General features: G+C 38.2%; 2 protein-coding genes across 5 annotated transcripts in view; both read left to right on the top strand.

The window, feature by feature from the left end:
• The first annotated feature begins 1005 nt into the window (after positions 1-1005).
• Positions 1006-14765, top strand: LOC124135868 (protein starmaker-like). Of its 2 annotated transcripts, none has more exons than XM_046501516.2 (13): positions 1006-1138; positions 3933-4056; positions 5061-5131; positions 5928-5982; positions 6492-6605; positions 6936-7001; positions 7707-7816; positions 9187-9256; positions 10190-10337; positions 11106-11163; positions 11388-11459; positions 13028-13163; positions 14131-14765. In XM_046501516.2, exons 2-13 carry the CDS (start codon positions 3977-3979, stop codon positions 14237-14239), a joined length of 1089 nt encoding a protein of 362 aa, XP_046357472.2. In that variant the 5' UTR covers positions 1006-1138; positions 3933-3976; the 3' UTR covers positions 14240-14765. The 2 variants fall into 2 exon arrangements, with proteins under 2 accessions (XP_046357472.2, XP_046357474.2); XM_046501518.2 differs by lacking the exon at positions 1006-1138 and adding an exon at positions 1758-1816.
• A 7740-nt stretch (positions 14766-22505) lies between these two features.
• LOC124135869 (WD repeat-containing protein 37-like) overlaps positions 22506-23897 on the top strand; it is a 30937-nt gene continuing 29545 nt past the window's right edge. Inside the window, exon 1 of one of the 3 annotated variants that reach the window (XM_048381750.1) lies at positions 22506-22572. The gene's annotated coding sequence lies outside the window, so the exon portion shown is untranslated. The remainder of the gene's footprint in view (positions 22573-23897) is intronic. The other 2 variants (XM_048381751.1, XM_048381749.1) reach the window with 2 other exon arrangements.

The raw sequence follows: 23897 nt of genomic DNA, 5'->3' as shown, positions 1-23897 counted from the left end.
CCAATCCATTGCAACATCTCTAACAACAAATATATCTCAATGATTTGAAGCCAATCAGAGACACAGACTTCCTTCCCACATCTCTTGTGGGCCCCGTCATATCAGTGACATATAGGACAGTTCATAATAGGCAAAGACCGAAAGAGAGAACCAGAGACCATATAATAGATTATTATATGGTCTCTGAGAGAACACAGTAAAGAACACCATTGCTTGTGTTACAGGCTAGAAAGTAATTCTGTGCGATTAAAGAATATGTTTGCCACTTAATAGTATCATTAAAACTATATACATCTCAAGACAAATTATTTAGTAACAGAAAAAACAATGGGCCAAAACAATAACACGTGCATCTTCAATCTATAGAGTTAGCTAGGGTTAGGGTAGGTTACCACCAACTCTAAATATTCTTAGTCCTTGGATCCTTGAATAAGTGTTTGTATGTGGCATACATATTGTACAGCGCCTCTAAGCATGCCTAAGATAAGGTGAGGCAAATACAGAAATGTATATTCAGCAACTAAACATTTCTCGAAACTCGTCTATCACTGCAGAAAACGTTTTACTATCAGGTTGTGGTAATGTGGTAATTTCAATGGGAAACAGTGGACAGGTGCTTGATCATCGACGTTAGTAACAACATTCTAATAATAATTGACAAGCATTGTTTGTTTTGTAGTTGAAAACACTAACTTCCAGTACACTTGTCGCGTGTCATCGAATAAAAGATCTAAGTTTATTTTTAACCCTCGACTTACCTCGATGAAACGTGCAACTCCGTTTGGTGCAAATGTGACCTTGACTAGGCTCCTGTCTACTTTAACAAACTAAACGCTTTAAGCATGAAGCGCGTATCAATAGTGGAACCAGTTTAGATATGACCTTCACATTTAACTTGGCTATGCAAAGCTAAGTTTTTTAAGAAATTCACCAGATAACATATTTCCCTAATAACTTCCATCTTATCTCACGAAATCACTAGATATTTTTTGTTTGAATTGTATATTGTTTATAAGTGCTTAAAAATTAATATTATCTACTTTTACAGATAAACTTTATCACATTGTTATGTAAAGCTAGCAGCCGTCTCGCGGAAGCCATTTTCAAACAACATGGCGGATGAAATGTTGTAACTTAGGTAAATAATCACAAATGTTTAATATTTTTAAAAGTTTGGCATGGTAATTGTGTTTTTGATGGATAATCTGCTTGATATTGTAACAATCGCGTTTACTCTAAAGTTTGAACTAACATGTATCAATTGTAACGTTAATAATCACGACAAACGGTGATGTTGAAATGATAGTGAAATAAACCAACCCGCTGATAAAATATCTAACGGGTATACTATACGGGATACACCCGACTCGCCTAAAAAGATTTTGACACGAATTGCCTTAATTTTTTTTAATCGAACTACGGTGGGTTTTTGTATTATAGAATAAGTATGTAACTATCAGAAATACTTAGTAATGCATTTTATACACATAATGTACCTAAATGTTAGTGTTGTATTCTCGGTCCCAATAGCGTAACCGACTGGTCTCTGGCTCACTGACTCAACATGAAGCGCAGCGCGTTAAGCATAGTATGGATGATACGGGTTTTTTTTATATTATTTCCATACTTGTGTATGAATATACTAGTAATTGTGATCATTAGGCCTAACCTAAGTTGTATTTGCCAAATGCATACCAAAATATTATATATATTTTTTAGGCGAGTCGGGTGCAACTCTACTATACACATGGCCTGACTATACATTTGGCGGCCCATTTGGCAGTATCCATGATCAAAACCATGTTGCCGGATTGCGGTAATTTTGTACCCCAAGAAAGAAACTTCGTATTTCTAAATATTTATATATAAGACAATGTTATCATTGGATTATAGGTTTCCAAAGATTCTGTTGGGGCGGCCATGTTTATCGCGATTTCTCTCGCAGTAACAAATTGTGTGATGTCACAGTGGAGCGGTCCTTTCGCCGCTAAAAAGATAGAGGACAAAACAGATGTTATTGAGATTTCATAAAACAAATTATCACTATGCAATCATTGGAATTATTTTTTTATGGTCAGCCATTCATTCTCTATAACATTCACGAAACAACATACCAGTACACATACATACAACTATCAACACACAATCAAACACATCACAGTAAAACAACAACTAATATCCCAATTCACTTGCATAGTCTGGTCAAGACAGCCATCATATAGCTGGAATATATATTGTATTTCGCATAAACGGTGTTGCCATCCATCACATTTCATTGTTTAAATAATTGAATGAAGTCAACATAACTTAATATGCCTTCCCTGGTATTGTTGTTAAATAAACATCTCCATCTCCGCTACTGGAATCAAGGAGCCCACAAGTAATTGTCAGTTGAAACAGTGTTTTCATGACCTCCTCCGTGGTCTAGTGCCAGTGGTAGAGCGTCCGCTCTGAGAGCCGAAGGTCTGGGGTTTCGATCCTGAGCCGTGTCATACCAAAAGACGTTAAAAGATGGTACTTTGTTGTTTCCCTGCCTGGCGCTCGGCATTAAGGGGCCAAAACAAGGACTTGTCAGCTCGGAGTCAGTATAATGTGTCTGAGTGGGGTATTCATGTTAAACATTTCACCTCACCTCATCAGTGTTTTCATAAACATTAGCTTCATTCAACAGAAAAATAGACATATGTTATTGTTCTTGTTAAAAAATATCATCCCCCTATGCATTTACATTATATGTTGTTTAGGCCAGGCTTTTTTCTATTTTTAAGGATTACAGATTTTTCAGCCCAATTAAAGTCCAGGGTTGGAGGAGGGAAAAAAAAAGCCAGATACATTTTTTTTTTAATGCAGAATGCCTCTGGCATACTTTATGAACATATTCTGTGCTGAAAAGACCGCCATTTGTGATGATAAAGCCCCTTGAAACAATAAATATTCTACCACTTACAACACAGACAATTGTCAAGGGAGGCTATTCATGTTCGGCTTCGAGATCAACAAAGATCAATTATGTATCTCTTTACTAGTTTACAATGGTAAATTCATAAGTTTTTTTATCAAAAGGTGATGATAACAAATAAAAAAACTGACTACGCAGCTATCGGCAGGGGAAAAAAATGGAAATGTGATTTATTTATTTTAAAATTTTCTAAAAAGTCGGCGGGTCCGTAATCCGAAAAATATAAAACGCCTGGCCTTAGAACTGAATTAATTTATTGCTTAGGCCAGGCTTAACACACCTGGCCTTACTGCATAGGGTTACAAAGTTACTTTTGATTTGGGATACACAATTACTCATTTCCAGGGGTATGAATTATGAATGTATATACATCCTTGGCATCCACTAACATGGATAGGGTCCCTCTTGATCAGTTCACAATCCAAATGTGCCCTTTAGAATAGGTCTTCAGCAACCCAAGCTTGCCGTGAGAGGCAACTAAGCGTGTTGTAAGAGTTGACTAACAGGATTGGGTGGTCAAGCTCGCTGACGTGGTTGATGCATGTCATCGTATCCCCATTGCATGGATCGACTCTCATGACACCAATCACTGGATAGTCTTGTACAGACTCGATTATTTTACAGACTTCAGTCATATAGTTTGAATATTGCTGAGTGCACCGTTAAACAACAAACAAACAAAACATGTATAAAACAATATTTTGAGTTGTACCCATATTTCATTGTATTATTTTGTTCCAAGAACATATCTAACTGTACCATGATTTTTGAAATCTCATGATAGTAATGGTTTGATTTATTAATAGCCCTAAACCTAGGGATTGAAAAGATAGCTTTGATAGTAAGGACAACCCTATAAGTATAAATAGCCATGTTAACAAAAGCTTTCATTGTAAAAGATGTCCAGAGGGATTAAGTGTATTAAGAAGGCATTGAAAACCATCTGCACTCTCGTCTATTTCTGTCTTTCTAGACCCATGTTTCAAAGATCAGATTTCTCTATTCACCTGATCAAGAATGGCAACAAATCGACCATTAAGTCGTCAAAAGAAGAGCTACCAGGAACCAGATAAAGAAAACAATGTCATACACAAACGGTAGGTATCAGCTTGTTAAGGCAGCATTAGAAATTGGCACAAGTCCTATAGTCAGGAAGAGAATATATGAATGTCAACTTCTTTATTATGAGGAACACAATGTTTCGGAGTATATATTTACTCCTTCATCAGGTGAATTAATGCTATTAAGGCTGGCTGGTGTCTCCTGATGTCAATGCGTTCTTGTAGTTTTCTTTGTCGCCAGTTGTAGTTGTTGGTAGACAGGACTTTGGTGGCATCCCACCTGATGTTATGCTCATGGTTCTTGATGAGGTTTCAGAAATAGCGTATTTCAGGTCTAGTTTGTTGACAGAGGTGAATAGACTACATCTAGTTTCTGAAATAAACATGTCTTACAGAAGAAAAAAAAGTTGTTGAATTATCTAAATAAAATATAATAAAAGGGAGCCCAGATACTCTCTTCATTTTCCAGACTTGCCCACTATTATAGACTTGCATGGGCTCTTTTGGATATATTTGTTTCAGGGTCTGTATGACAGACTAAGAGGTTTAATGTTCTTTGAGTCTGGTGTTGGTGGCCACAGTTGCAAGTATATACTCCAAAATGTTACATTAATAAATTCTCTTTCTTTTGTGTATCACTTCATAATGCCATTTAAAGGCTTGAGTCCTATAGTCCTTGCCAAACTGCCAAATGGTTAAAGTATCATAAGGACTAGTAGAAATTTTCCATTTTTAAGGGTTTTGCTATATGTTATCATTACAAAATGATATAAAATACATGCTTGAACAAAGAGTTATATTAATCTTTTTTACTTCATGGGTAATGTTTTGCTGTAATCATGGTAATCTGACACACTTACCAAACCCAAAGAAGCTGCACTTTCAGATGAATCCTCTCACAACAGACTCATGTACCCTGACTCTTAGTAACTCTCAGTGAAACACGGTACTAGAGACTTACGTTCATGAAAGTTAGTAGTAGATCCTTAGATGGCATAATACCAAGATGATTCAGTCTATCCTGGTGTTGTTATTTACAGACCACCATCGGGAGGCATCCGGCACTTGAACAATTCTAATTCATCTAGTCTTGAAATCCTTGAATCAGAAGGTGAGAGGTTATCTTACAGGGTCAACAGTAGATGTGGAGGTCAAAGTTGAGTCATGTGGGTCAACAGGTCAGGGTTCATCAGAGTGAACCATGAACCCAGGCCTGGGGTCAGAACCAGGAGAGTCAGTATCCATATTTGAGTGGACTTTGGTCAGTTTTTCAACGATGGACTGTGTACTTTCTTGAAATGAACATGTTTCCCTGGGATGAATAGACAGAAACCACACACATTTTGTACATTTATATTAGGTAATCTTTGGGTAAAAAATTCATAAACCATCATATATTACTGAAGGACTTCCTGTCCTAAAGTGTCTTATTACCAGAATACAAAATGATGGATTTCTCTCCATTCACATTATCCTTGTGAGGTATTTTTTTAATGTATTTTTTTTCTTTTTACCATCGACTTCCAAGAGAGATAAATCTGGAAACCAACTAGTAAAAAATAGGTCTTATAGATAATAACTATGGCCAACGGCTATATCATTGTATATATTACATTTAAGGGTAGGACAGAGTGTTTTAACGTTATGATACATGCACATGTGTATTCTAGCAATACTCATTATTGATTGGCCAATTGATATGACATCACATTCATTCATTGTTGAGAACCATACAACATAATGTCATCAATTGCTCATGATGTCATCCATTGTTCATGATGTCACCAACAGATTGCATTATGTCATCTGAATCATAGGACGCTTTCAGTGAAGTTTAACAAAGGGGTTGTCGTTTCATATTTTACTAATATATATGTTTTACTAATATATATGTTTTCTGATGAAAGAGACGTCCAGAAAAAAGGAGCAGTACTGGGACCACAGACAACCCAGCAGTGCCAAGTACGTAGTGGGCCAACCAGGGCTTGACATTATCATAAGTCCATCTGGGACTGGTAAATATAAGGAAGGACTAGGGATATTTTCTGTTGCAGAGTTGTCATCTACATATTGGTAAAAGTGGTAGTCCACATGTCACTAGCGGACTCGTGTTAACATCGAAATGAGCAGCTCTTCACAAATTGTTTTCCTTATTGTTTACAAAACAGTATTGATATATATATGTAATATGTTTAACTTTATTATAGGAAATCCTTTATCATCTTTATGAGGTCTGATCATGATTTGCTGTGTCTTAGAATGCAAAAATTGTGATAAGAAACATTATTTTAAAAGGAATAATCAAATAGTTCTTTTTTCCATATGTTAAAATGAGAATACATTTATGCAGTTTTACTCCAAATTTGTGTATGTGATATATATTGTGCAATCAACAATGTTTTGTGATAAATATTGAAGTCAGCCCGATGGTGTTGTCAATATGCCTGAAGGTGTTGAACTCTTCCTTCCAGACGAGGCAGCCATGCAGGATCAGTTCCCCCCAGGCCAGATTCCACCCTAGTGCGGCGGACACCCACGCCAACCAAACAGATTTCACTACAGGCAGTCAGGCGGAAAGAAGAAAGGTAAATAGACCCTGGTTGTCTTGGTGTACAGTAATAATTTAAGAGGGTACAACATGACTCTTGTCATTCATGCCATCTAGAGTAATAACTTTGAGTTCTAGACTCCGTTTAACAGTTCTGTGTCCAGTAATGTACACTCCGAGTCGAGAAATAGATTCTGTTTTTCAAACATATGATCAGATTTGTAACTGCTTACAAGATCATGATTAAACATAAGGTTGATACCAATGGTGGACCAATCAAAGTGTTAGATTCTATAAGTAAGGTGAAGAACTGGTTACACAGGTGTTTCAGTGTGACGGCCTCTATGTGTTTGTCGTATTTTGACAGAGAGGACCCTCTGGTAGCTGATGTTGATTGGAAGGAAATACAGTCTCAGAGAAGGAACAAGGGGAGGTAAGTGCGTAGCTGATGTTGATTGGAAGGAAATACAGTCTCAGAGAAGGAACAAGGGGAGGTAAGTGCGTAGCTGATGTTGATTAGAAGGAAATACAGTCTCAGAGAAGAAACAAGGGGAGGTAAGTGCGTAGCTGATGTTGATTGGAAGGAAATACAGTCTCAGAGAAGGAACAAGGGGAGGTAAGTGTGTAGCTGATGTTGATTGGAAGGAAATACAGTCTCGGAGAAGGATCAAGGGGAGTTAAGTGTGTAGCTGATGTTGATTGGAAGGAAATACAGTCTCAGAGAAGGAACAAGGGGAGGTAAATGTAGCTGATGTTGATTGGAAGGAATTACAGTCTCAGAGAAGGATCAAGGGGAGGTAAGTGTGTAGCTGATGTTGATTGGAAGGAAATACAGTCTCAGAGAAGGAACAAGGGGAGGTAAGTGTGTAGCTGATGTTGATTGGAAGGAAGAGCGCTAAAGCAATTCAAGGAAAACCAGTTGTTTTGAGAGGATTTTCTGCCTCATATATTTCACTTGGGTGTTTTATATTGGAAATATGCTTGAATGTTTTCCGTGGATACATGGCATATCTAACATGTCTAACGACAAGGTTAAGTTATTAATTGGGTAATGATTAGACTTTTTAAGTTTCAGCTTAAAAATAAGATGTTATGTTATCAGAAGAGCTTAGAACTGTTCACATATTTATCTTTATAGGAAGAACGACTCTTTGACAGAAAAGTTCCAGGAGCTAGATGTTGCAGATAAAGACCTGACTCCCACAGAGCAATCTTCCATATCTTCCTCACATTCATCTAGACATCACAGTACGTGGAGTTGCTATATCTAGTCTTCTTATCTCTTGTTGGGTCTTAGAGACATGAGGTCCTGGTTCTTCGTATTTCCTGTAAAATGTGGATTGGTTGGTAACAATGACTGCTAAAATGCAGTCTGCAGCTTCAGCCAACAGTCCAAAGTCTGAGTCTTGTAAAAACTAATTGTTCATTTATAAAATCTACTGAAAATGTCAACAGATAAGTTTGGGCTAGCAGAAGCAGATCACGTTTTTACCTCACTAGGTGATCTCTGTTACTTGTGAATATTAGGGTTAGTACACTGTATATTGCTGACTGACACCTGTTTACTTGCTCCCCCCTTCATTCTGTACTCCACACCTTGTGTTGAGTGAGATCTGTTGGATACAATGACTGGTTGATCACCATTGCTGGTGCTCACTGGCCTGGCCCACTTCATTAAGCAATTAATGCTACATTAAAGCACAGTCGGCACCTTTGATCTTTTAGCATAGCATCTTAGAATCAGACTTCAAGGCTGCCATGATATAGCTGCAGTATTGCTGGCCCTGGTTCAGACTTCAAGGCTCAATGATATAGCTGTGGTATTGCTGGTCCTGGTTCAGACTTCAAGGCTCAATGATATAGCTGTGGTATTGCTGGCTCTGGTTCAGACTTCAAGGCTGCCATGATATAGCTGTGGTATTGCTGGCCCTGGTTCAGACTTCAAGGCTGCCATGATATAGCTGCAGTATTGCTGGCCCTGGTTCAGACTTCAAGGCTGCCATGATATAGCTGCAGTATTGCTGGCCCTGGTTCAGACTTCAAGGCTGCCATGATATAGCTGCAGTATTGCTGGCCCTGGTTCAGACTTCAAGGCTGCCATGATATAGCTGCAGTATTGCTGGGCCTGGTTCAGACTTCAAGGCTGCCATGATATAACTGCAGTATTGCTGGCCCTGGTTCAGACTTCAAGGCTGCCATGATATAGCTGCAGTATTGCTGGCTCTGGTTCAGACTTCAAGGCTGCCATGATATAGCTGTGGTATTGCTGGCCCTGGTTCAGACTTCAAGGCTGCCATGATATAGCTGCAGTATTGCTGGCCCTGGTTCAGACTTCAAGGCTGCCATGATATAGCTGCAGTATTGCTGGCCCTGGTTCAGACTTCAAGGCTGCCATGATATAGCTGCAGTATTGCTGGGCCTGGTTCAGACTTCAAGGCTCAATGATATAGCTGCAGCTTGCTGGCCCTGGTTCAGACTTCAAGGCTCAATGATACAGCTGTAATACTGCTGACAGCAACTTAGAACAATACTTACTTTCTCACTCTATTGTGAAGTCAAACTTCTAAATGCTACAACTAAAGTCAATTAAAATCTGACAAATGTGCCTGTGTGTTCAGATTGTTCACATCACCATGAAGAAAAGACAGCTGAAACCAGTGACAGATCCAGAGAAATCAAAGAAACAAAGTAAGATATACACCATGTCCACATGATTATCTCATCTTTACCTTAATTTTGTCATTACATGCTCGAGTCATGCATGGGATTGTGGGAAGGTGTAGGTCCCAAGTGTGACATGCTTGTAATCAAAGGCTGACTAAAGAGCATTGGACAGTCTATCTCTGTGACTTGTGAGGGGTGGTGGGGTAGCCTAGTCATTAAAGCGTTTGCTGAAGATCCAGGTCGTTTGCACACATGGGCACAATGTGTGAAGCCCATATCTGGTCATATTGCTGGAATATTGCTAAAAGCGGCGTAAATCTTTACTCACTCACTCACTCCAGGGTTAGAAACTAACAGTTTTTGTCCACTAATCCTTATAATGATAACATATAGCAAACCCCCCTAAAAAGGGCAAATTTCTAGAAGTCCTTATGATACCTTTACTTTTGGGCAGTTTGGCAAGGACTACAGGACTAGTGCCAATTTATAACGCTGCACTCACTCTGTGACTTGTTGTCATAATGCCCTGATTGTGGGGATCGTTGCTCATGCTTATTGTCACTAGGCTTCCTGGTTCTGACTCCTGGCCACCGTGATACAGCTGGAATATGGCTGACTGTGGCTTTCTGCCCCCCTTCTGCACTCACTGAAAACCATGCTGGAATATCTCAGTATCAACTGATTGTGTGTCATTGCACCCTTCATGCATTCAGACTTGTACAGCCGCTGTGATAAAGCTGGGACACTGCTGACTGTGGTGTTGAACGGGCTATGCTGGGATCTCTCAAAATCAACACCTTTAGAGGACAAAATTCTGTTATGATATGAATGATATGATGTCATTTGTAAATGATTTACCATTATTGACCCTCCCCCAAAATGAAATTATGTTTACGGCACGCACCCCTGAAGCCTGTCATGATATCCTTAGGATTCTTTTCTGTTTTTGGTGTGTAGAAAAGTCGTCCGAGAGGGGATGTCATTTGAGAGTGAGCAAGATGGGGGATCGGCAGCTGTCGGTGGGAGGGTGGCCAGTAGTGATGACAGTGACTCAGACGACTCGGAGGATGAGGACAAGAAGGCTCCCAATCAGCTGCTTATGGAGGTCAGTGATGGGGAGTCGGATGGGAAGTCGGAGTGTGTGTGTGTGTATACTGACACAAGATTACTGATTGACAAACCAATTATTTTTTCTACATTACCTGTTGTAGATTGCTAATCCAGATTTTCTGGGTCAAAGGTCATTGATGTTCTGGTTGTAAAGATGTTATGTTAAATATTCCCCATATCCACAAATTTCAATTTCAAATACATTCAAAGTTTTGTTATTTTAATATATAGGTATACTGTTATTCCGATAGGGGCACAGATGTAGATGAACTTGTTTTCAGAAATTCTCACTGAGCATTGATTCTGATTCAAGGCGATTGGCTAGTTTGTACGAGTTGTTCCATGGTGTTCCCGGGTTCGATTCCCGACATGGGTACAATGTGTGAAGCCCATTTCCGGTGTCCCCAGCCATGATATTGCTGGAATATTGCTAAAAGCGGCGTTAAACCATACTCACTCACTCACTCACTCCTTGCCAATACTCGGGCAGTACAACAAGTAGTTCACTTGTGACAGATAATCTGTAAGTCTTTATAGCATATATATTTTTTCTAATTAGCCATAGTTTGAAACAAACTGAGTGTGGGTAACTTATGATGCAGATAATGGATTTTGTCAGTTGGAATATATTACGGTAGTGGAAATTTTTCCAATCTTTCACAACAGTTTAAGTGAATGTTTTACAGTATAATTCAAATATCTTTTCTTTTGTGATTCATGTTTTATTTATTCTTTTTTATTTTTTTATTTATTTTTTTTTCAGTTTGTGTCCTGCTTGATGGAGAAGGATTATCTCAATGCGCAGAAGCTTTGTAAAATGAGTATGTATTCATAATGGCAGGAGCACAGTAGCCATGGTTAATGTTTTGTCCATTGATTCCAAGGGAAGTTGTCATTTAGCTCATTGATAGCTGGAAAGTAAAACTTTAATTTAGCCTTAGTCCTCTCATCAAAAGTAGATTGACAACTCATCCTCTTACAAACTTTGTAAACGGCTCTCTGTCTCAAGCAGTTTAAATATATGTTGTGAAATATCTCTTTCCAGTTTTGCTCTATGAACCTGACAATGCTGAAGCACTGAAGTTTCAACCATTGATTGATGAAAAAATAGAACTAGGTAAGTAGAACAGGCACAGAATTCTTTCATTATGCATGACTTTTGGTCTGCATGATGATAGAGAGCAGATACTTGCACTACTATTGCAAGCCAATGTTAAAGTATGTGAGTTTCAATCATCTTAGCGCTAAGATCGCTTTGTCCAAGTGGGCCCTGGACCTTAAATCTGATGATCTTTCTAAAGGTATCTGGAGGGATGGCAGAACAGAGATATCTATGTTGTACATTTAATCAATTTAATTTGTTACATAAGCTGATAAGGATGTTATTCACACTCAGTTGTTGAATTCAAGCCATGACCACTTTCTTAGTTCTACCATGACATTTTAGAACCCTACATTCTGATTGGTTTGCTAGTTGTATCGAATCTATACGTCATACCATGACTTTTCTGATGACCACAAATCTTTCACAAATCCAACTAGTTAACAACTTCATATACTGATTTAGCTTCATAAACATTGTGAGTCCTAGAATATTCAAAGAAAGTCTGGCAATGTTATATAGCATGAAAACCAGACCTACAGTGACTAAGAAATAAGATTATGAAATTCAGCCACATCCAAACACTCACTTGCATGTGGCGCTACTCTATAACATACTGTGACCTCTTGTCTTTTGTTTGTAGATGTTGTTACCGCATAATTGTGGTGTTTATTTCCGAAATAAATTTTCAAAGTTGTGAACCGTATGAACACTCTAATGCTTACATGGCATCTGTGCTAGATGGTGTTGAGACACTGTGTAAATACTGGTTGCTGTATATGAAATTGAAAATACGTGGAATAAAACCTAACACCACTTATCCCTGAATTGGACAATTCCTCCTTTTGAAAATACAGTCAAGTCTCGTTAATTAGACACTCGTTAATTATCCGACACTAATGATGGGAACCGATTAAATCAGTGCTATTTAGACCTGTTAATCCGACAGTCTCTCACTCCGACTCCCTACACCTAATTTGCAATGAATTACCGAAATCACTCATTAATCAGTCTCGTTAATCCAACACAGTGATCAGCGTACTCTGCGGTCATCTGCCCGCGAGTACACAGCCCGTGTCATACAGTCCGTAACAGTTGTTTTGTGTTGAGCTTTAGAGGTTGCATGATTAGAAAACATATTTCGCTAACAATGTAACATAACAATATGAATATTTCATTTTTAGTTTTTTATTACGTGTTTGTATCGTTATCTATCGTGCAGTTGTCCGATTTTCGATCACAAATGTTGATTCTACTTAATTTTGTTTATCCGACATACTCGTTAATCCAACATAATCATATGCAAACAACCATGTCGGATTAACGGGACTTGACTATATTTGACTCTCATCACTTTCTCTATTACCAAATTTAGAGGCTTTAAAATCTGTCAGTATTTTTTTTTTTATATTGAAAACTTGAGTTTGGAAGAAAATTTATAGGTATCACATCTATGTTAAAAACCTCTAAATTGATAACATTGTAGATTTGTCTCCTAAATATATATCTTCAGATCATTAAACAGTTAATGTTTATCTCCTCAGTAGAGCTACTACTTAATGTAGATTATGGTGTGTTTGTAGACCAGGAGGAGGAAGAGGCAGGGAGTGCCGATTCTGATGATGAAGGTTGTGATGAAGATGGGGAGGACGGGGAAGGTGACAGTGATGATGACAGTGAGGACAGTGATGACGACAGTGACAGTGATGGTGACTCTAGGTGAGGAGCTTTGATAGACTAACATCTAGTCTCTGAAATGAACATATCGTACAGAAAAAACAGTTGCTCAGTTATCTTAATAAAAATATAATAAAAAGGGAGCCCAGTGATTCTCTTCATTTTCATTCTCTGTGCTCGCTTATGAATTCAGCAGATTTGTACAGACCCTGATACTGCAGTAATCTAGACTTGCCAAACATTATAGACTTGCATGGGCTGTATTTGATTTGATTTATATTTGTATCAGGGTCTGTAAGACAGACTAGAGCTTTGATTATGTTTCTTGATCTGTCAGCACCATACTGGTTTGTTTCAGCAAAGTGGTAAACTTCTTAGACCTGTATCACTTCGGAACTTTGTACAGTGACACACCCTGATATTACTGAAATACTGTTTAAAGTGACCAAGTTCACTCACTCAAAGACGTGATATACATTCTCACTCATTCATGGACATGATATACATTCTCACTCATTCGTGGACAGGATTTACATTCTCACTCATTCATGGACAGGATATACATTCTCACTCATTCATGGACAGCATTTACATTCTCACTCATTCATGGACAGGATTTACAATCTCACTCAAAGACATGATATACATCCTCACTCATTCATGGACAGCATTTACATTCTCACTCATTCATGGACAGCATTTACATTCTCACTCATTCATGGACAGGATTTACATTCTCACTCATTCATGGACAGAATTTACATTCTCACTCATTCATGGACAGAATTTACAATCTCACTCATTCATGGACAGAATATACATTCTCACTCATTCATGGACAGAATTTACAATCTCACTCATTCATGGACAGAATTTACATTCTCACTCACTCATAGACAGAATATACATTCTCACTCACTCATGGACAGAATATACATTCTCACTCATTCATTCACATGATATACAATCTCACACATTATTTCTCAGAAAATTCCATTTCTGATTTCAGTGACTCAGATTCTGATTCTGATGACGATGACGATGGCGATGAACAACAGGAAGACAGATTGGATTCTGGGATTGCATCAGCTGCAGGCTCAGTACACTTTGGCATGTGATTGGTCATATGAAGGATTGGAAACATTTTGCTCAAACTGTTGTGCCTCAAGGCACCTTTTTACACAGGATTAAAGTATCTGTTGCTTTGCTTACATCATCTAATGAACTAACATGTGTAACATGGAGTTTACTGACTGTTGACTCCATGATGAGTGATCAGCTGTTGTGTGGAGCATATTGTCAGTGTGTATGTATGTGTGTGCATTTGGTGCACTTGTCAGGGCACATGAAGAAATGGACTGTGACGTAATTATATGTTATTCATCCAGTGTAAGTATTGCACATAATAACACTATTTGTTGCTGTGTATTGTATATGTGGAGATTTAATGTCAGTTCATGTTTGCTGCAACTGAACCAAAACACTACATAACATCAGAGACCAAGGGTGATACGTCTTTAATATTAGTAGCATTTGGTTTCTGATAAACATTCCGTCCAAATAGCAATTCCATCCAAAATTGTTTTTGTTTTTTTAATTTAATTTGAATATAACTGAACATACAAATAAATTCAATGTATGATATTTTTATTTTTGTTTTTTGTTTTTGAATGTGCATCAAGTGAGTTTGGTTTAACACCGTTTGAACTGTATTTCAGTTGTATTGTGTGTAAACTTGGTGTTGGAAGAGAGCCTGAGTTGATGCAAGTCTCAGACGTTAACCACCTTGCTGAAACCCACGAGCATGGGTGTGGTGCTGACAAACCTAGAAACATAATCAGGGCAAAGCGGGATGCAAAGCTGCAATCATACGTTTCTTGTGTGCCTAAGAGATGCAAATGTCAATTTGGGCACCCATGACTGGGTCCACTTGCCCCATGTGTGCATGAGGACCCTGCTCCAGTCTACAGAGTGCCGGTTGGATTGATGCCGCATCTTACAGGATAAGATTCACTTGTTTCCCAAATTGAAACAATATGTTAACTCAGAAATCTCTACGTAAAAGAACTTAGTGAAACCGTCTAAAACCAACAAATGGTATACAATCAACAATTGTATTACACAATTAACTAGGTTTACCAATCAAAACAAATTACTGCACAGCAATTACAATGGCAGTATGCAATAGAGTGGTAGTACATTATTCAGTGGCAGTATCAAATACAAAGTATGATGGCAGTGGTGATAGCAAAATGTTCAGTTGTAATAATATTCACCTATCTCTAACAGTGGTCAAGCTTTGGAGATAGGCCCAGAATCGGAATCTGGGTGGTAAGTGATCTTCACATGAAAGCTGGTCTTGATGTAATGTCAGATCAAATGTGAGATGAGATAGGGAAGTGCCCGCTCTACTTATATAGTCTAACCAGTAGGGCTAGGATGGGTAACTTGGGTACTCGGGTGGGTGTGAGTACAGAGAAGGACCTGGGTACCCACAGGACTACCCGGACCAGTTATTAGTCATGTGATATACTGTTTAATGACAAAACGTATCTAGAACTCTATGGTTACACTACATGGCACTCATGTTAGCATTTCTGTCTGAATTTGCACCCATTCCTTCTGACTTTTATATGTTTGAAAAAAGATAACCCTTAAGTCAACTTCAGTGTATGTATGACCAGATCATTTTATACCTTTATCTAAATACATTTTGTCTAGGGCTGTTACCAAACTATTCCTAATCGGACATTTTGTACCTATCTCTTGAGACCTACAGCGGTTACTCGGGTATGGTCGGGTAATAGGGGATAGGGTACCCGGGTAGTAAATTTGGACTCCCAGCCCTACTAACTAGCTTCTAGCACTTTGTACACAGTACCACGCCAGTCCAGTGTCCCTTGAACATTACAGAATATTCCACATTTCTATTACACTTGACATCCAACCATTCGATTCTGGAAGTTTACAGATAAATCATGCATCTAAATATAATAATTTCCTCACCACTGCTTACATTAAATAGTACTACATTCCTGACAACTAATCATTGTCCAAATACAATGCAATGAATTTCTACTGAATCTCAACAGAAACAATGTAATACAGTTACAATCAATGTTTACCAATAAATTACACTACCATATAACACATTGCAGATGGGTGTGTGAGTGAATGTTTTTTGAGCCTGCACTCTGCAATGTACAACTAGATCATGTTGCACAGTGCCCTCATACACAGGCAACAGTCTAGGCCATCTGTATGTTGACCCACAATGAGCCAAGTCACAGAGTCGGACCACCCAATCATCAATATCAAGGCCATCTGGTTGTGACTTGCCTGTGTCATCATTACCCAGATGCTCATTGTATCAACCACTGATCACAGTCCCAAACCAATGATGAATTTGACAGGCCACCTTGATATGAAAGGCTGTTATGTTGGTGGCTGGGGCATTTAACACTGGCTTGCCCACAGGAAGCATGAGGTAAGAAAACTCAGGGAAGATTGACAGAGCTGGGGACATCCTCCTCTATAGCTATATCAATGTATGGACCTGTGAAGATCCAGGGACAGTAGGTCTTCAGCAACCCATTCTTGATGTAAACGGTGACTAAGAGGCAATATTTTTGATTTAGATATACCGGTATATTATACTGTTAAAAGCGGCGTTAAACCCAACTCACTCATTCACCTATTGCGTTGATCGATGCTCATGATGTCAATCACTGGATTGTCTGGTCCAGACTCGATTATTTACAGACCGCCGCCATACAGCTGGGATATTTCTGAGTGCGGCGTTCAACGACAAACAAGCAAACAAAACATGCATTAAACTGACATGCATATCATGATATGGGAATCCAGCGGAGGATGCCATTACACACAATCACCACGTGTCCATCGTCTCCGACACAATAGCCATGTTCAGTCTTCAAGTATAACCGGGGACACGGGTGGCCCAGTCGTCTAAGGCGCCGCGATTCGCTGTGCAGAGTTGCGTCCCGTGGACACGCCAGAAACCTATGATTGTGGGTTAGAATCCCGGTTCGCCCCGATTATGTTTCTAGGTTTGTCAGCACCATACCCGTGCTCGTGGGTTTCACCAAAGTGATAAACGTCTGAGACCTGCATCACTTCGGGCTTTCCTCCCACATTAAGCTGGAATACTGTTAAAAGCGGCGTTAAACACAACTCACTCACTCACTCAAGTATAACCAGGTTTGTATGTTTCTTGTTGATACACCATTGTTTCGCGAAATGTGAAATGTGAGTACATCATGCAACTTTATGGCTCGTATACTGTACCTGACATTGATTTACCCGTGTGTTCAAAGCAACAACATGTTGTTCAGTGCAATATGCATTCACACGCATAGAATATTTATTTAAACGACATGCTTGTAATTGGTTCAGAAAATCAATAATGTATCTGAAATACATGTACAACCACACCAACGTCTCGGCTAGAGTGAGTATGGTTTTACGCCGCTTATAGCAATATTCCAGCAATATCATGGCAGGGGACAGCAGAAATGGGCTTCACACATTGTACCCATGTCGGGAATCGTACCAGGGTCTTCGGGCGAACGCTTTAACCACTAGGCTACCCGACCGCCTCGTCTCGGCTAGACTGACACATAGTCCCCGAAATACAGTTATGTCTAAAGTTGTATAAAATGTTGTTGTAGAAGGGATGGGAATGGAAGGGGTGAATCTTGTTTTCAATACATATTGGCCTGTAAGAGAGATTATATATACATCGCGTTTGAAAAATCAAACAATATTAAGAGTCCAGGTTCAGATGGGTATCCCTATGAGTTTTATCATTTTTTTTCTGGAATTTTGTATCACCCTTCCTTTGGAGGTCCCTGAACTATAATTTTTCCAATGGCTATGTATCTGTCATACACAAAAATTCGTTCCTAAAGGGGATAAGCCCAAACGTTTTCTGAAGAACTGGAGACCAATTTCTTCACTCATCATACAAACCTTTCCCTCTGCTATTGCTGAAAGGATTAATTTGTTCTTCCTATATTGATTAGTACTGATCAAATCTATTTCATTTATATTTGTGATAATATAAGATTGATATATGATTTAATGAACTATACAGAATCTGACAACATTTCCGGGATGTTCTTAATAGACTTTGAGAGGGCTTTTGAATCTGTTGCGTGTTTTTTTATTAACAAAACTTTGTCTTTCTTTGGCTTTGGCAATATTCTGTATAATAATATCAAATCTTATTTAACAGATGCTATATTTGGGATAACACTTTCTCAGTAAAATACAGATTCTCGTGTGAGGCACCTAATCGCCAGCACACAAAGTCAGCGATCTAACCAAATGTGCCACCGAGGCTTCCACAAAATGAAAGTTCGACAACTGGTAGTCTAGATAACGTATTTTGTGTACCCCTCTGACAAGTGTAAACTGGTACGGCTTCCACGGCCAAAAGCTATGAACACACAATGCTATTTAGAAAGTGGTCAAATGTGACAGATGTTATTTTTTGGATAACACTTTCTCAGTAAAGTACATATTCTCGTACCTATTTGGGTTGAGTCCTGTCCGGGATTCGAACCGACACTGCCAGAGTGAGTTGAACGGACGGGACTCAACCCCCAAAAGTACGAGAATCTGTACTTTACTGAGAAAGTGTTATCCCAAATATAACATCTGTTACATTTGACCACTTTTTAAATGGCATTTTGTGTTCACAAATCCTATTTAATTATCAATGGCACATTGTCTCCTTGGTTTCCTGTTAAAGATGGCTGTAAGCAAGGCGACCCACTGTCTCCCTATGTCTTTATCTTGAGTGTTGAAGTTCTGGCTGGACTTGCCAAGAGGAATGTGAATATCAAAGGAGTTAGTATATGGGATGAAGAGCACCTGTTAACACAGTATACAGATGACACAGAGTTTATACTAGACGACTCTCAAGAATTTATTGAAGCCACGAGTTTACACATTGAACATGTTTGCTGATATGTCAAGCTTAAAATTTAACTATGACAAATTTCAAGTAAAATGGATAAGCGCCGAGAAGTAGTTTAGTTACGTATTTGACCAGTTTAAAAATTGAGAGGAATCCAGAATATTTTAAGTTACTAGGAGTTACCTTTTCAACAGACTCAAGTGTCATGTTTTTTTTAATTCAATTAATTATAAACAGATGTCTGAAAAGAATAAATACTTTTCTTTGTTTTATCAAGACCTTGCTCATTTCAAAATTGAATTATCTATTTCTTACATCCCCTGACCCTCCTGGTCATTATCTGAAAGAGTTGAATAAACTGTTATTTCAATTTCTTTGGAATGGAAAACCAGATACGATTAAAAGAGCTCTGATATGTAAACCTGGGAAGGAGGGTGGACTTGGTATGACGGAATTATTTTCCATGTAAATTCTCTGAATCTGTCTTGGAAGGGAAAACTGTTGGACATCACAAATGAATCTAAATGGAAAATGTCGTTTTTTACTTCTTTACCTCACTGTTAAAATCTATCTGTGTTTGGCAATGCTTATCCAGCTTAAACGTTCAAGGAAATCAATAATGCTTTTTGTTTGGACACTGTAATTTCCTTTGATACGTTTTCACAGAAAATACAGCCTGAATCATTGGATGACTTGATCACGGAGCCTCTCATTCACACCCATCGCCATTGGTAAAGAGATTATCGTCTATAAATGATTTGATAGAGGTGTCAGCCAAGTACTAGACTTTATTAACCCTGAAGAGACTAACACTTGAGCAAGTCCAATACCCCATTGAACTTAATGTCAACTTCCTTCGTTATCATGGGTTAATGAAAGCTATAAAGAAATACCAAGATAAGCTGAAAGTAAGTAAACCCACATCTTTTGCCCAAATGTACGATAATCGTGTCGTCAGGAAACTACAATCAGTTATGAAAGGAGTAAAGTGTTATTTTTTCTTTCTTGAATGCATCTGATACCCACCTTACATTTTAAGGTTGGGAGGAATGTGTTCCTGTGCTGAATTAGAGTGGGAAAAAGTATTTGTAAAATCACTTCCGACTACCCTAGATACCAATTTAGATGGTTTCAGTTCAGAATTGTTCACAGGATTATATCAACTAACTCATTTTTGTAAATCAAGTTATCAGATGTCAATGTATGCTCTTTTTGTGAAGTTGAAACAATTACCCACTTATTCTAGGAGTGTAAACAAGTTCCAGGTGTCTGGCAATCGCTATTAAGCCTACTTAATGAAACGTGTCCACATATCCACAATTTGAAATTTGACCTTCAGCTCATTCTGTTTGGTTTGAAGGAATATATATATGTATATATATCTTGATGATGTATTTGACCTATTATTGCTTCTGGCCAAATTCTTTATTTAGAAATGTACCGTTTTGAAAACAACCCTAAATTTTAATCACTTTAAACGTTATATTGACAACAAGTATATAATTGAACAAATATTGACAAGGCTGCGTTTTGAGCCCTGTCTTATTTATATTCTTTATTAATGCGCTTATGTTGGAAATGTATGCTGCTTGCGATCATGGTATATTTGTTACCCAAAATATTGAAGATCTGATGTTACTCTTATTTCCCGAAAACATTGTGCTTTTCTCGTGTACTGTTCGGGGCTTGCAGAGCCAGCTAGATGTTTAATTATACATACTAGTATTGTTTTAAATGGGGATTGTGTGTAAATATTGATAAATCAAATGTTATTGTATTTAGAAATGGAGGGATAATAACCAAGTATGAAGCATGGACACTGGATAATGTCAAGATAAAGACGGTAACGTACTATAAATATCTTGGAATAATGTTCTCCCCACGGTTAATATGGTCTACAGCATGTGAAACCCTTGCCTTGCAAGCACGGAAGGCAATAGGGCCTGTTTTTCATGTGTTTAGTAACAACAGATTCATAGATTTCTCGACTGCTTGTAAAATATTTGACAGTAAAATCGCTCCAATATTGATGTATGGTTCGGAAATATGGGGTATTAAATATTATGATACAATTGAAAAGATACAAACATGCTATTTCAAACCTTTTTGTATTCTGGGTGAAATTGGACGTCATTGCATGTTTATAAATACGCAAATAAGGGTAATTAAGTACTGGATTAAACTTTTGCAAATGAATGTAAGTCGATACCCGTTCCAAAGTTATGTTATGCTTAAAGTATTAGATGAGAATGAAAAAGTCAATTTGGCATCGTATGTAAGGCAAATGTTATTCAATAGCGGTTTTGCGTATGTGTGGTTATTTCAAGATGTTGGTGATAAGAACATGTTTTTATCTGCATTTAGAAGACGCTTAAAAGATATATTTCCAATCATGGTACCACAGTTTAGAGTCGTCTACCTTTTTAGTGCATTATGCTAATACAAAATCTCTCCTGCAACCCGAATTGTTAGAGCAATGTGTAAATTTCGAATATCTCTTCCCAACTTTCGAGTCAACATTATTCGTAACAGGTCATTGTTAAATATACCTCATTCAGAATCGTATATGTAATGAATGTGACCTTCATTAAGTAGAGGATGAAAACCATGTCTTTTTCGTATGTAAGAAATATATTCACTTTTTTAACCTCATTACAGAAATATTATAAAGGTAATATTACGTTTGTAAATTTATTTAAATCATATGATATTAATGTACTACGCTTGACAGCTTTATATTTATGTAAATTATTCAAAATGAGATCGACAGAGATGTAACACTCGGACATGTGACCTAAAATGTTTTTTAACTTACAACTGTACTATGGGTCATGTGGCCTGAATTACGAAATTAACTTGATTGAATGATTTAAATTAATAATTATTACCTTAGAGACTTGTGCAAGTCTAATCGTAATGAAATAACAGGAAGTACATCTCTGACAATGTATTTAGTACTTATTGCGGAGAAGAATTAGTTTGTCCTATGCGAGGATCGGGTGGTGACAATGACATATCTGTAAGGCCGATTCTTGCCACGTCTCATCATACCCCGATGGCAAGTAACGTTGCTCGTGTTATCAACCTCTAGTTGCCTGGTTGCATGAAGTTCCGGGTTAGCAGTTGCCCCCCTGGAATGTTTATAGAAAACATTTTTCCTTGTGAAAGTTAACTTGAATAAGAAATGAATAATCTTATTTGCCCCCCCCCCCCCCCCTTCCGATCACACCGATGGAGATTGTAACGGCAATAATTAGGTTTATGTAGTTTGACACTAACTAATGTAATTGTCTTAGAAACAGAAAGATGATAAAAGCAGTCTTTACATTTTATACTTTCGTAGATAAAATGTTTGATATGTTCCAAAAGGTTACATTCCGCGTAAATCAATGAACAATGACTAGTGGTATGCCAACCACCAATCGTTTAGCATTACCTCCCTTATTGCTATGGTGTCATGACAGAAAATGTCATCTGCAAGAAAATAAGAAAAACGAGGTGATTTAGGTGATTATAACTCTTTTATTATTGAATACCTCCTAGTGTGTGTAAACACTATGCAGCATTACATATTACTCTGAGCAGTATTTGACTTATGCGGTAGTTTGTGGTCACTGGCATCCTTACATCAAAGAAAGTGTGCAACTCACGAGCCCAATTTCTCATTTTCTGTCTGACAAACCGCTAGTGAAGTTCAGTGCGTACGTCTTCTGTAATAAAGTTCATGAAATGCAAGTATTAACATAAGTAACTTACTCATAAAATATCCAGATGCTCAAAGGTGAAACTCATAAATATTAGTTAAATGCGTGTGATACGCTGGTATCCGGGACCGTTATGTTGTTGTTGTGAATAAATTATACACGTAATTGTTTCCTTATGGCTTTAACACTTGGTCGTCATTATTGACGTGCTCCTCAGTAAGATGCAGTTTAAACTTTACTATGTCGTCTTTAGTTCATGGCTAACCTTATTTCTTGTGGTGGTAGTGTTTGTATTTTAATTTGGATTGGAATGTGCTAATGAGAGTGTGCTTGGCACAGCGTCAGTATCTCTGTGTGAGTTGAATTTAATGCCAGAGCATACCTTTAGAGTTTAGCAGCATGCAGAAAACTCACAGCCACGTCAGCTTGTGTGCTGATGTAACTGTCACAAACACAAAACAAATGATCACAATAAACTCATCACCTGTTTGTAAAAATCTTTCAAGATGGAATCTGAATGGCACCAGGAGCACCTGTAATATGGTTAGGTGGGGTGGTCTTGGTTTGTCTGACTCTTAAGATACTTTATCCTGATTTTCAGCTTCTCTAGGAGTCTTCGTCTGATCAGGTTTCAGACTCTCTCAATTTTGCTATGTTTTCCGATCATCAGTAACCATGGTGGTCACCGGGGCTTCATTTGCCATCCTTGCACTGGCAGTCTGCATTTTTGACCCCAAGTCATCTGTTGATTCAGATGGTGTCACATTTCTGAGACTGTACAAGAACAGGATGGTGAAGTGGGATTTCCAGTTTGTGCTGGCTCTTAAGTTCAGCTATAGGTTTTCGATCTACCTGTGGCGCAATGGCTCCCCACAGGTTTCTACCACGGAAATCTTCCTCCATCATCATAAACTGTCCACATCTCGTCATTGATGCGTACAAGATGTGTTTTGATGCCTCCCTTCATGCATTTAGCCCATGAGCCTGTGATATGTCCTCTCCACAACTGTTTGCTGAAGATGTTTATACACCAAATTCAGCCAACAAAGTTACCCATTGATGGACAACATGTCAGTGTGTGGCTTCCTCCAAACTTGTGTCTAAGAGTTGTACCATCACTGGCCAAGA

This window comes from Haliotis rufescens, unplaced genomic scaffold (genome assembly GCF_023055435.1).
Source record: "Haliotis rufescens isolate VD_foot unplaced genomic scaffold, xgHalRufe1.0.p SCAF_4, whole genome shotgun sequence".
NCBI classification, from domain to species: domain Eukaryota; kingdom Metazoa; phylum Mollusca; class Gastropoda; order Lepetellida; family Haliotidae; genus Haliotis; species Haliotis rufescens.
This window is presented reverse-complemented; position numbering and strand designations above follow the sequence as displayed.